Source organism: Nicotiana tomentosiformis, chromosome 12, assembly GCF_000390325.3.
Source record: "Nicotiana tomentosiformis chromosome 12, ASM39032v3, whole genome shotgun sequence".
Classification (NCBI taxonomy): domain Eukaryota; kingdom Viridiplantae; phylum Streptophyta; class Magnoliopsida; order Solanales; family Solanaceae; genus Nicotiana; species Nicotiana tomentosiformis.
The window spans coordinates 64,081,092-64,094,441 of record NC_090823.1 but is presented as its reverse complement, the minus strand read 5'-3'; the positions used below and the strand labels follow the sequence as shown (position 1 = coordinate 64,094,441).

Sequence of the window (13,350 nt, the reverse complement as noted above, 5' to 3'; positions counted from 1 at the left end):
TCATTTCTGATGGCTTTTATTTATGATATTAAGTTATTTTGGCTAGATTCGAGCCATTCGAAGCTTTTTCATGCGAGAAGGGCTTCTTAGAGTATTGATTTTGCTTGCCTGAGGTAAGTATCTTACCTAAAATTGATTGAGGTGCTAGTTAACCAAGTTATTTGTGATAGTTAGATGCTATGGGTGCAAATATGTGTGGGGTTTGAGCCCATGTGCGAGCACTGGGGTATTTATCCATGCTCGGGGTAGTATTTAGGCTATGACATCCCTTGAATTTATTATTACGCTTTAAGTTGTAATGTTCTCATAGTTGTAACACTGTTGTGAGCTATTTGATCAATGTTTTGAGGTTACATAGAGGCTAATCTCCTTATTGAACTTGATATCTGCTATTTTTGTGATGAAATTGCTGATTTGAGCTATGATAGCACACTTTGCATACGCATACACTTTATCATGTCACATATACCATTTCAAAAGTACAAAATCCAATATTCATTGATCATATACATGTGTTCTTGTATATTTGCTTATGTGTGATTTGATTTGGGCTGGATGCATGTGACCATGTCGGGCAGATTGTGATATATAACCTATGACCATGACAGACAGATTGTGTTGTTATGCCTGTGACCATGCCCGGGCGAATTGTAATATTCATCATGTGACCACGCCGACAGATTATGATTATTGGCACGTGAGTTTTTTGTGTAGCACGTGAATTGTCCGTGTGGTTGATGTTATTGGCACGTGAATTATCCGTGCAGATCCAGATATTGATCTTATTGGTATGTGAGTTGTCCGTGCGGTTGATATTATTAGCACGTGAGTTATCCATGTAGCGTGTGGATATGGATCCATCCCCCTAAGGTCACCCTCTCATGCTTCTTTCTTGATGGCGTACACGCAGATTATGAAAATCTGATGGGTTTCTAGTTGATGTAGGCTCTGGGAGAGTTGATCACTGGTTTGGTTCGGTTACTAAGATTTTGATATTGGCCTTAGAGTCGTGATGAGATTTCTATTTGGATCAGGTTGCGCGCCGCACCAAATAGATATTTGGTTATTATATTTTATCGGGTTGTTGCTTTTATTATCTCGCTGAGGTTAGTTATGATACTTGCTGAGCACATGGGGTCGGTTCTACTCATGCTATACTTCTGAACCTTGTGTGCAGATCTTAGAGCTGAGATTATGTGTATGATGGGAGCTGGAATTGAAGATGTACTTGTTTTTCGAATATAGCTACCACTTGTCTTAGGTGGCTTTAGATATGTAATCTTTTATGTACGTTCCAAATAGATTTTTTATTTATTTCTTACTAGCTGGTAAATCTAAGTCGTAGTGGGTCATAACTTGTTCTACCAATCCTTGGGTTACTGTACAGAAATTTAGTTATTTTCATTTGTTGTCCACTTTTATTTTATTAGAATTGTGTTGACAGTTATTTGGCTTACCTAGCGGGTTGGATTGCGTGCCATCACGACTAGGTGGAGCTTGGGGCCTTGACAAGGATTTATTTGAAAGAATGATTCTCAATTTATCTTTAAGTTTAAAGAGTTGACCAAGTTTGGTTTATGTGTATTTGACCTCGGATAGGAGTTTTTATGTTACCATTAGGTCAGGATATTGATTTTTGAATTGAACATATGCCCGGATTTGCATTTGGATATTTCTAGAAGGTTTTGGCTCTAATTGGCGAAAGTTGGCTGACTCCGATGTTATCAGGTTCAGATTGTTGTTCTGGGAGTTGGAATAGGTTTGTTATGTCATTTGGAATAAGTCTGCAAAACCTGAGGTCAATCCTAGTTTATTTGATATGGTTCAGCACGAGTTTTGGAAGTTGAAGATTACATAAATTATTAAGCTTGAATTGAGGTGCGATTCGTGATTTTGATGTTATTATGGGTGATTTGATGCCTCGAGTAGGTCCTATATATATTTTGGGACTTGTTAGCATGTTCGGACGAGGTCCCGAGGGGCTCTAGTGTGTTTCGGGGTGGTTTCAGATAATTTCAGATGGATTTTATGTTGCTGGTTTTCTGGTGTAAGGTAAGACATCGTGATTGCGAGCAAGCAATATTGTTCGCAAAGAGAGCTGGGGGAGTTTTTTTCTTCGCGTTCGCGGGTAAGGGACCTCGTTAGCGAAAGTCATTTAATGGTTCGGTACTTTACGCTTCGCGTTCGCGACCGAGATTCCGCATTCATAGAGGTTTGACAGATTTATGCATCGCGTTCGCGATACTAGAGACATGAACATGGAGGGTCTTCTTTGGCAGTGACTTTTCTGCTTCGCGATCGCGATGGGTATCCCTTAAGCAGTGTTATAAAGTACTCTATTTCGAAGATTTTGGTTATTTTATCACATTTTGAGTTATATAGCTCGGATTTGGGCGATCTCGGAGGGAATTTTGACCATTTGCATCGGGTAAGTTTTTTTGACTTGGATTTAATTATTTTACATGATTCCATCTTCGATTTTGGCATTTAAATTATGAATCTTAAAGAGAAATTAATGATTTTTGTCAAAACTTTTATTAGAGTCTTGCTGACTAGTGTTAGTGTTTGGTTGCATGTAATGGTCGAGTATGACGATGTTGGTGACAGTGTTGATCATGTATAAAATACCAATGTTTCTTTTTTAATCAGCTGCACACATGTTTATTCTTGTGTTTATTACTTCGAGGCCTCAATGGCCCAGATCTTTATGAGAGGAAGAGATATAAGAGTGTACGTCAATTCACACGGGCCTGTGGGCGTGACCGGCACCCGGTGCCTCACTTAACCTATCGTACTAACTTGCGACTGAGGGACTCTGAACATGCAATGTCATACTTTGGCCATGTGGCTACATTGTAAGACAACTTGTTAAGGAAAAAATAAAATAGAACGAGAACTAGATTTGACTAAATACCAATATAAAGCTGGGCCGAGAAGGCCGTCATAACTACTACAGCTGACAAACCAACAAAATATACATACAAAGCCTACAAGCCCAACATGCTGCACTAACTGGCAGGATATGTCTACAGGCCTCTACTGATGGATGTACTATGATTGGAACAGGGCCCCGACCTACCCATAATATATATACATATATACAGAATATGTACACAAAACCCAAGATCTAGCAACTCCGAAGGACGTGGAACTTACTGATCAAGCTGACCTCGGGCAACACCTACTGAGGAGGTCTACCCGTCTGTCTATCTGAACCTACACGCATGAATTGCAGCGTCCCGAGAAAAGGGATATTGTACAAAATAATGTACCGAGTATGTAAGACAATAAAATAACTTAAAGCTGAAACTGAAGTGATAATATAATAACTGAAAGTAACTGAGAGTCAAAGATGATCTGGAGATATACTTACCTGTTGATACTGACTCAACTCTCTCAATATAGTAAGTAAAATAAATTTTCGGCCCTATAAGGCTCGGTACGTGTAACTGCTCGGCCATAGTAGGCTCGCTCATAGGTGCTCGACCATACTAGGCTAGGTATCTCGGCCATTCAGGGCTCGCTCATAGGCCCTCGGCCACAGTAGGCTCGGTAAATAAATTACCATCTGATCAGAGGTTGGCCAATAGGGGCCTGCCCATCAATTATAGCTCAATGGTGGTAAATATACTGTAAATATATATATATATATATATATATATATATATATATAGAAACCCTCTGCTCTCTTGACTGGAAGAAGACAATACTTAACCGAATATAAAGTACCGATAAGGGAGAATATTGTAACTTATGAGACTAGGATAATGTACATAAGTTCAGGAATACAGACTTCTCTTTATGCCTCGTTATCAAACTCATATAGTTACGGGATCATGCCAAAATGAAGAAAGGTTTAGCCTTAACATACCTTATCACAATATTTCCAATCACCAAGTTGAACTTGCCTCTTTGCACCTTAATCTACAACAATGATAATAATACTATCATTAAGTTACGAAAGGTACAACTATCGCACATCAAACGACAAGCTTATTTTGAATTAAAACGGGCAGCATCTCCCCTGTAATCCTTACTTGAAATACTAAGTGATCCTTTTGCGGTATCTACACTGGTCGGAGAATTAATTATTTCTAGACGGGTTTACCAAGGTCGTACGGTGATAGTTTATAGTCGTCAGACCTCAACTGACCTAGTTGAGCTAGAGATGATGGATTTTGATGCTATCACGGGCATGGACTAGTTGGTAGCTTGCTATGCCACAGTTGATTGCCGAGCAAAGGAAGCCAAATTTCATTTTCTAGGTGACCCAGTCCTTGAATGGGTAGGTAATACAGTGACACCCAAAGGTAGGTTTTCCTATCTAAAGGCGAGGAAAATGATCGCAAAAAGGTGTATTTATCATATTGTGCGAGTTAGAGATGCAGATGATGAGATACCCACACTTCAGTCTATTCCAGTAGTCAAAATGTCCGCAGATGTGTTTCCAGATGAGCTTCTAGGTATTCCTCCAAAGCGAGAGATTGATTTTAGCATCCATTTTCTTCTGGGAACTCAACTAATATCCATCCCTCCATATAGAGTGGCAGCTAAAAGATTGGCTGGAGAAAGGTTTCATTAGACCTAGTACCTCACCTTGGGGTGCACCGGTACTGTTTGTGCATAAGAAAGATGGCTCGCTGAGGATATGTATCGATTATAGGTAGCTGAACAAGGTAACCATTAAGAATAAGTATCCACTTCCAAGGATCGATGACTTGTTTGTTAAGTTGCGGGGGGATAGATGCTTTTCAAAGATAGATTTGAGGTCGGGGTACCACCAGGTCAGAGTTCGGGAGAATGATATTCCGAAGACAGCCTTTTGGACCCGATATGGCCACTTCGAGTTCCTTGTCATGTCCTTTGGGTTGATGAATGCACCTGCCATAATTATGGACTTGATGAATAGCGTATTCCGGCCATTTTTAGATATGTTCGTGATAGTATTTATTGATGATATTCTGGTTTATTCATATTCAGAGGAGGAGCACGAGGACCACTTACGAGTGGTACTCCAAACCCTCCGTGATCATAAGTTGTATGCTAAGTTTTCTAAATGTGAGTTCTGGTTGAAAGCTGTAGCATTCTTGGGGCATATGGTATCCGATAAAGGTATAAAGGTAGACACTCAGAAGATTGAGGCCGTGAAATCCTGGCCCAGACCTACTACTCTGATAGAGGTTCATAGCTTTCTAGGCTTAGCAAGATACAACCGAAGGTTCGTAGCGGGTTTTTCTTCCCATTCGGCACCATTGATGAAGCTGACTTAGAAAGCAGCTAAGTTTCAATGGACAGAGGCTATCGAGCGGAGTTTCCAAGAGCTTAAGAACATGTTGACCTCAGCATCAGTTCTAACACTTCCAGAGGGTCTAGAGGGTTATGTCGTGTATTGTGATGCCTCAGGTGTCGGTTTAGGATGTGTCCTGATGCAATATGGGAAGGTAATTGCATATGCTTTAAGGCAGTTGAGGAAGAACGAGAGGAATTATCCAACCTCGAGTTAGCTGCGGTTGTCCATGCACTTAAGATATGGCGGCATTATTTATATGGTGTTCATGTTGATGTATTTACAGATCATAAAAGCCTGCAATATATCTTCAAGCAAAAAGAGTTGAATTTGCGATAGAGGCGATGGCTAGAGTTATTGAAAGATTATGATTTTAACATTCTCTACCATCTAGGGAAAGCTAATGTTGTAGCAGATGCCTTAAGACGCCGATCTCTGGGTAGCTTAGCACATGTAGAGGTTGAGAAAAGACAATTAGCTAGAGAGATTCATCAATTGGCTTGTTTGGGGGTTCGGTTAGTAGATTCTGATGATAGTGGAGTTGTACTCAAAAATACTGCAAAATCATCTCTCATAGCTAAAGTCAAGGAAAGGCAGTACGAGGACCCAAACTTGGTTGAGTTGAGAGAGCGAGTTTCGCAGCAGAAGAAGCCGTTGTTAGAGCTCAAGGGAGACGGGGTTCTCAGATATAGGTGTTGTCTGTGTGTTCTGGATGTAGGAGGGCTACGAGACATCATTATGTCAGAGGCACATTATTTGTGGTACTCCATTCATCCTGGGTCGACGAAGATGCATCATTACATTAAGGATGTCTACTGGTGGAACGATATGAAGAAGAACATTGCTGAGTTTGTCGCCTAGTGTTCGAGTTTCCAGCAGGTGAAGGTAGAGCACCAGAAGCCCGGATGGCTAATGCAGACAACAGTGATCCCAACGTGGAAATGGGAGGCGATAAACATGGACTTCATCACAAGTTTGCCTCGTTCTCAATGTAAGTTTGATTCTATATGGGTGATAGTCGATAGGCTCACGAAATCAGCCCATTTTCTGCCAGTCATATCTAGATATACAGCCGAAGATTATGCAAAGTTATATATTAAGGAGGTAGTGCGGCTGCACGGAGTACCAATATCTATTATATGTAACTGTGGGGGCCAGTTTACAGCACATTTTTGGAGGTTATTTCAGAGAAGTCTAGGGACTCAGGTGAAACTCAGCACGACTTTTCATCCACAGACTAATGGACAAGCGGATCGCACAATTCAGACGCTCGAGGATATGTTACGAGCATGTGTGTTGGATTTTAAAAGAAGTTGGGATGAGCATCTACCTCTTATCGAGTTTGCATATAATAACAGTTACCATTTCAATATCCAGATGGCACCGTATGAGTCTTTGTCTGGGCGTAAGTGCATATCTCCTATAGGGTGGTTATATGTTGGAGAATCTGGGTTACATGGGCCAGACTTGATTCAGCAGGCCGTAGAGAAGGTAAAGCTTATCCAAGAGCGACTTTTGATAGCCCAGAGTCGTTAGAACTCATATTCTGACGAGCGGCGATGAGACTTAGTGTTTCGGGTTGATGACTTGGTGTTCTTAAAGGTGTCGCCTATAAAGGGCATGATGAGGTTTGTCAAGAAAGGCAAGCTTGTAGTATGTCCATCCGATTTTTCATGTATCTATGCTACGAAAGTGCATTGGCGATCCTACCTGAGTGGTGCCCACTGATGATGTATAAATTACGGATGACTTGTCATACGAGGAAGTTCCAGTTGCCATCCTAGACCGAAAATTGGCAAGCTCCGAAATAAGGAGGTAGCCTGCGTGAAGGTTTTATGGAAAAGCAAGAATGTGGAAGAGATGATGTGGGAAGTAGAGGAAGAAATGAAGTCTAAACACACCCCATCTATTTCAAACTGAAGATATAGCTCAAGATGGGAAACATCAGCACAGCTCTATCAAGGCTAGTAGGTCATCAGGTAAGCTCTTATTTTTGACTTTCAGTATTTTTGATTGACGACTGTGTGAGGCCAAGTGTTGCTATTTATAGACATTGGCCATGTATGGAATGTATAGTTTGTTTTTTGGCTGTGTGCAGATTGGTTTTAGTCTAGTGTACGGAGGATACTCTGGCAAATATTTTCCAAAGTCTCTAAGAGTAAGCAACTGAGGACGAATGTTCCCAAGGGGGGAATGATGTTACACCCTATATTTTTGTATGTAAAAGTGTGTCATAAGCAAACTAATGTAGGACCAAAAATGAGATCATCTTTCAAAAGTATATAAAGTAAGTTAATTATGTTGCGTCAGAGGTTACAAATATTGAATATCATGAACAACAACTACAAAGAGGGTTGGAAGGTTCAGAAGCTAAAGGAATTGAAGAAAATAATGTTTCGCCGAGAGTCGACAAGTTGGGAATGTTATAACATGTACTTTTGGGATTAGATTAGGGTGCTTAACATGATAAGGAGGTTCTGTTATGAGCTATGTTACATATGATAGTTGTGTGTTGTGTTTTGAAGTCAAGTGAGTCGTGAAACAAAAGTCGATGAAAGTCATCACAAGTTACGTTCATAAGTTTTACTAAATTTTGGGTCAAATATAACTACGTTTTTATCCCAATATACTTAGATTTACGGGGTGCTCCACCCATCAATTTGAATATCTATGAGTATGTTTTCTAATGCATTAAACTGTTTGTCAATACGACATCAGAGTAGAGATATATATGCGTTGTTGAGAGACTGCGCAAGCTGCTAGGTGACAAGTAGGTGTGTCACCTACTTGCTTAAATGAGAGTCCGAAAATGGGCCAGTTCGGGTCGTCCAAAGAGACATTTTAAAGGCCAATTTCGTTCATATAATACACTGATAAGAGGGCACAATAACCAGACCTAAATCACTGCAAACATCCTCCCAAAAATTACACACAAACCCTAATTGAATTTCTCTCCTTTTCAAGTTCTAGTTGGAGGTAAAACCTAGAGTTTGAAGAACCAAGATAGGAGATGAGTTATTCAACAAATAAGGTATGTTTACTGCTCTCTTTTATCCATTTTTTCTGCTGGAGATGTATGGAAAGCTGTTCTATAAGTGTAAGAACTCACGGGACGATGATAGGAAGCCTTGAGTCCGAGTTATTCACTTGTAGAGGACAGTTTTGTGGACTGTTTTGTATTGCTGTTGGATTGCATGTTTTACTACTATTTTATGGAGTTTTGGAGGAGGAAGGGTGTGGATAAACACCACATAAATTCAGTATGGTGGTCTGGTTGTTCGTCGTAACATTTTTGGGCTGCTTGACACTACTACGATGGTCATTTTGTGTATGAAGAGATTGAGGTGTGTTGGGCTGTTTTGTAGTATTTTGTGGTGTATATAAGGTTGAAAAATAATGTATATATGTTGATATTGTTATGTTCTTGTATTTTTGGTTTTATCTTGAATTTGGAGGTAGATAAATTATCCAAGTTTTATAATTATTTGGTGATCCAAATTGAAGTCCAAGAGGAGGAAGATTGGACCACCAAATCAGCCCTTAAAGTCCACCAAAGGGGCTCAAAATGAGCTTAAAAGAGGTCCAAAAGGGGGTGTTTCAAAGGGAGCCCAATTGGAGTCCAAATTAATGGCCCAACCTAGTAGTTTTAAGGTCCAAATCTTCCCCAAAGGGATTTGGTCGCCCCCACCTAATTGTAATGACTTTTTTACTCCTTAGCAATCACCCAACCTAATTGTAATGATTTTTTATGCCTTAGCAACCACCCTACCACACTTCCCAGCGACAAATGGGGTAATATAGGATAAATTAGATCCTGGATCTATCAAGGCATAAGCATCGTGAGAGCAAATGGTCAATATACCTATCACAATGTCTAGTGAAGACTCCTGGTCCTGTCCACCAGCTAAAGCATAGATACGGTTCTGATTACCACCGGAACTGGAACCTCTACCTCTGCCTTGACCTCTACCAACCGAAGACTGAAACACGTGCCCTGAAGGATGCACGTACATAGATGATCATATTGTTGAACTCGCTGGTTGTTCCATACCCTAGAATCTCTATTTGGGCAATCTCACATCATATGCCCTGGACACCCACATGTATAACAAGCATCAAAACCTACTCGGTATTGGACTAAGTGTCCTCTACCACAGATGTCACACCGCGGTGGAAATGACCATGCCTGCCGTGAACCTCACGGTCGATGCAAACCCGATGCCCGTGAGTTCTCACCTGGTCCTGACTGAGTACAGTGGTCATACATGTAACCCTGTAACTGAGGTGGCAGAGGCCCAGTGGCCGTCCAAAGTACTGGGGCCTATAATGTCACGCCGCAACATCTGGGAGCGTGACCGGCGCTCAACCATTACTAAGTCATTTCATTTTGTTACATCCTTGTTAAGTTTTGAAATACATACATCCTTATGACTGAGTGGAATAAGAGCCCAAAACACAACATGATCCGTTGACCTTTCTAACACCCATATACAACCCACATAGTGCCTACGGAGCCTCTAAAGATACAAAAGAGAATAAAGATGGTACCGGCAACAAGGCCCCGGTTATACTTCAAAAAGTGAGCACAATATAAATAAAAGGTACAACACATGACCCCGGAATGAAATGGGGCTCACCGAGTCCGCTGAGAAGAGGATGCAACACTATCTGTGATAAACACTGTCTGCTATCTAACCACATGCATCCATTTAATGATGCAGCGCCTCCGGCAAAATGGACGTTAGTACCGTCGAATAGCACTAGTATGTATAGCTAAACACCATCTCAATAGAATAAATAATAATACAAAAGGAACAGTCAAGAATTCAATAAGAGCTTCAAATAATATTAAAACATCAAGTTAAAGATCACATAGCTTTATAAGTCAATTCCCGTATTATTAGATTGGATGGTTTTTAGTGCCAATATGCCACAATCCACAATACCACTGTATTCTTACACGGAGTTCGATCTCGGCCCAATTGGCTAGGCCATCTCATTTGAGACATCAACCATATTCACAATTTCATCAACAATACCACCATGTTCTTACACGGAGTCCGATCTTTGCCGGATCGGCTAAGCCATCTCATTTGAGACATCACCCCTTTTCAATAAGTCATCTCAATTCATATTTCTTTCCCATCTTTCCAATACAATGGCACGAGTGGCCCCAATTATAAAGTTATTCTTGGCGCTTGGCCGTATTTCATGATTCAAGTCCTTTTCCACATTCCAGCATTATTATCATCATCAACAACATCACGGTTTTTCATTCAAGACTTTTGTTTCGCATGTGAGCACTTTAGAATCTAAGGCACATAGAGGCTTTTCACACAATTTGGCATAGCAGTCTTTAATCAAATTTGACTTGAAGTCTAGGCATTTTTAGCACATATTCTAGATTTTGAGCACTTCCTCAGATGACGAGATAACATGATGAAAGCATGGGAATATATATTACACATATATTTCCAATACAAGCACATTCGGGATAGCAATTTCTAGGACGTTCAATTTGGGACATGCATCGATTTCGTGAATACCATGGGGTTAAATTCTTAGAAGAGGGGGTTTAGCCAACATACCTCAATTGAGCTTATTAAAACTCTAAGATGTTCCGGAATATTACAAACTTCAATCTATTCTAGCAATATAGCTAAATTTAACCAGAAATTAGGAAAACGATCATTATTCTAGCTCACTTGAGCATTTTATCAAACACTATATGTGTATTAAGGTTCCATGGCCCTTATATGAAAGACTTCACTATCCCACACCCCATTCCTTTCTATCTTTAACTCACAATCTCTCCACGTACCTTAAGAACACATGCATGCAGGGTAAGCACTCCCATCCCCATGAACTACTTTACTAATTTCCCAATCTAGTTATATTTCGAATTTAAGAGCTTTGTGATAGAATCTTACCTCTTGGTATGAAGACCTAGGTGTTTCTCTTGCTAATCTTCAAAGGTTTAAGCAAGAATTGAAGAGACATTTTTGATGAAGATCGCTTTCTCCCTCTAGGAATCTCTCTCTCACTCTAAAGATATAAAAAATAAGCTCAAAATGGTTTATGGGATGTGTTTTAATGGAATAGGGTCGGGTTTAAAACCCCAAAAATGAAGCTCTGAAATAGGTTCTACGGTCGCATATGCGACCGCATAATGATTATGCGGTCCTCGAAATGACCGCAAAATTTGGGTGCCAAAACTGGAAAGGAATTGACCAGGTATGAGATCACTATGCAGCCCATAGACCTGTTCTACGATCGCATAATGCACCGCAGAACAATTCTGTGATCGCATAGTGCACCGCAGAACCTCCCTCTAAAAAATCCCAAAGAGAAATATGCGACAAGAGTGCAGCCCGCAAATTGGTTATGTGGTCGCATAATGGGCCGCAAAAATGACATTAAAAGTTTCCCAAAAGACTGCTCCACTTTGCGACAATTCTGCGGTCCGCAGAGTGGTTCTACATTCGCAGAACGGGCCACAAAAATGCCTACTTCTGCCCAACATTTCCCTTTAACTCCCCAGCGCATTGTTCAATCCAAAAAGTCTGAAACGTGGCTCGTAAGCTTGCCCCAATGAATTTCTACTATTATTAACCTCTATGCCTACTTCGGCATCACGGAATCCGAGTTTTTAGGGAACATTTTACAGGCCATACATCCTCCCCCACTTAAGATCATTCGTCCTTGAATGAGGATCACGGTCCACTATTAGCAAATTATGCAACTCAGTTTTTTTTTCATACCCCACACCTTCTTTAACTAACTCCCCAAATTTCCGAAACTTTCGCCATAGTTTCCTTTGTAACTGGGCCTATCCAACTGTTAGAGAGCCCCGGAATCACATCCTAAAAACATGTACACAAACCAACGATGTAACATAACTCATGACAATTCCAATTGTGGCCTCATGTAAACAACATATATTAAAAAGGAACACTTTTACATTAACTGAACAAGTGATACAAAATTAATAGGCGACAAGTTCATAAAAAGGATTACACAGCTATTCAAACAAGTAAGGATACTTCTTCTTCATCTCTTCCTCGGCCTCCCAAGTGGCCTCTTCAAGCTGCTGGTTTCACCATAACACTTTCACGGAGGCAGTTTCTTTATTTCTCAACATTTGGACTTGTCTATCAAGAATGTCAATTGGAATCTCTTCATATGACAATTCTTCATTCACTTAATGGTCTCAATCGGCACAATAGCGGACGGATCTCCAACTACCTTCTTCAACATGGACACATTGAATACGGGGTGCACTAATGATATCTCGGGTGGTAGCTCAACCTTATGCACCACCTCACTGATCCTCTGAATGATTTTGTACTGTCCGACATACCTCGGACTCAATTTCCCTTTCTTACCAAATCGCATTACGCCTTTCATTGGGGAAATTTTCAAGAATACCCAATCATCTTCTTTGAACTCCAAATCCCTACGACGAACATCCGAATAGGACTTCTGATGAATCTGAGCAATCTTCAACCGCTCCTTAATGGTCTTAACTTTTTCCATAGCCTGATATATGGGGTATGGCCCTATCAACTCTGCTTCCCAAATTTTGAACCGCCCAATGAGAGATCTACATCTTCTACCATACAATGCCTCAAAGGGTGCTATCTGAATACTAGCATGAAAGCTATTGTTATAAGCAAACTCTACGAGTGGCAAATGATCATCCCAGCTACCCTTGAAATCAAGAACACAAGTACGCAACATGTCTTCAAGCGTCTAAATAGTCCACTCTACTTGCCTGTCAGTCTGTGGATGGAAGACTGTATTAAGACTCACCTGAGTACCCAAACCTTGTTGAAATGTCGTCCAAAAATTTGTCGTGAACTGAGCCCCTCGATCGGAGATGATAGAAACTGGAGTACCATGTAGTCTGACTATTTTCTTTATATATAACTGAGCATACTCATCCGCTGTGTCGGTAGATATAACTGGCAAGAAGTGAGCTGATTTCTTTAGCCGATCCACAATCACCCAAATTGAGTCAAACTTGTGCGGAGTGCGTGGTAATCCTACAACAAAATCCATAT

The 13,350-nt window shown here is 40.5% G+C and overlaps 1 protein-coding gene across 1 annotated transcript in view; it reads left to right on the top strand.

Moving 5' to 3' along the window:
- LOC138902764 (uncharacterized) overlaps positions 1-6,148 on the top strand; it is a 31,732-nt gene extending 25,584 nt beyond the window's left edge. Inside the window, exons 5-6 of the mRNA XM_070190662.1 lie at positions 4,981-5,112; positions 5,682-6,148. Coding sequence (XP_070046763.1) covers positions 4,981-5,112; positions 5,682-6,148 — 599 coding nt within the window. The remainder of the gene's footprint in view (positions 1-4,980; positions 5,113-5,681) is intronic.
- Positions 6,149-13,350: the final 7,202 nt, after the last annotated feature.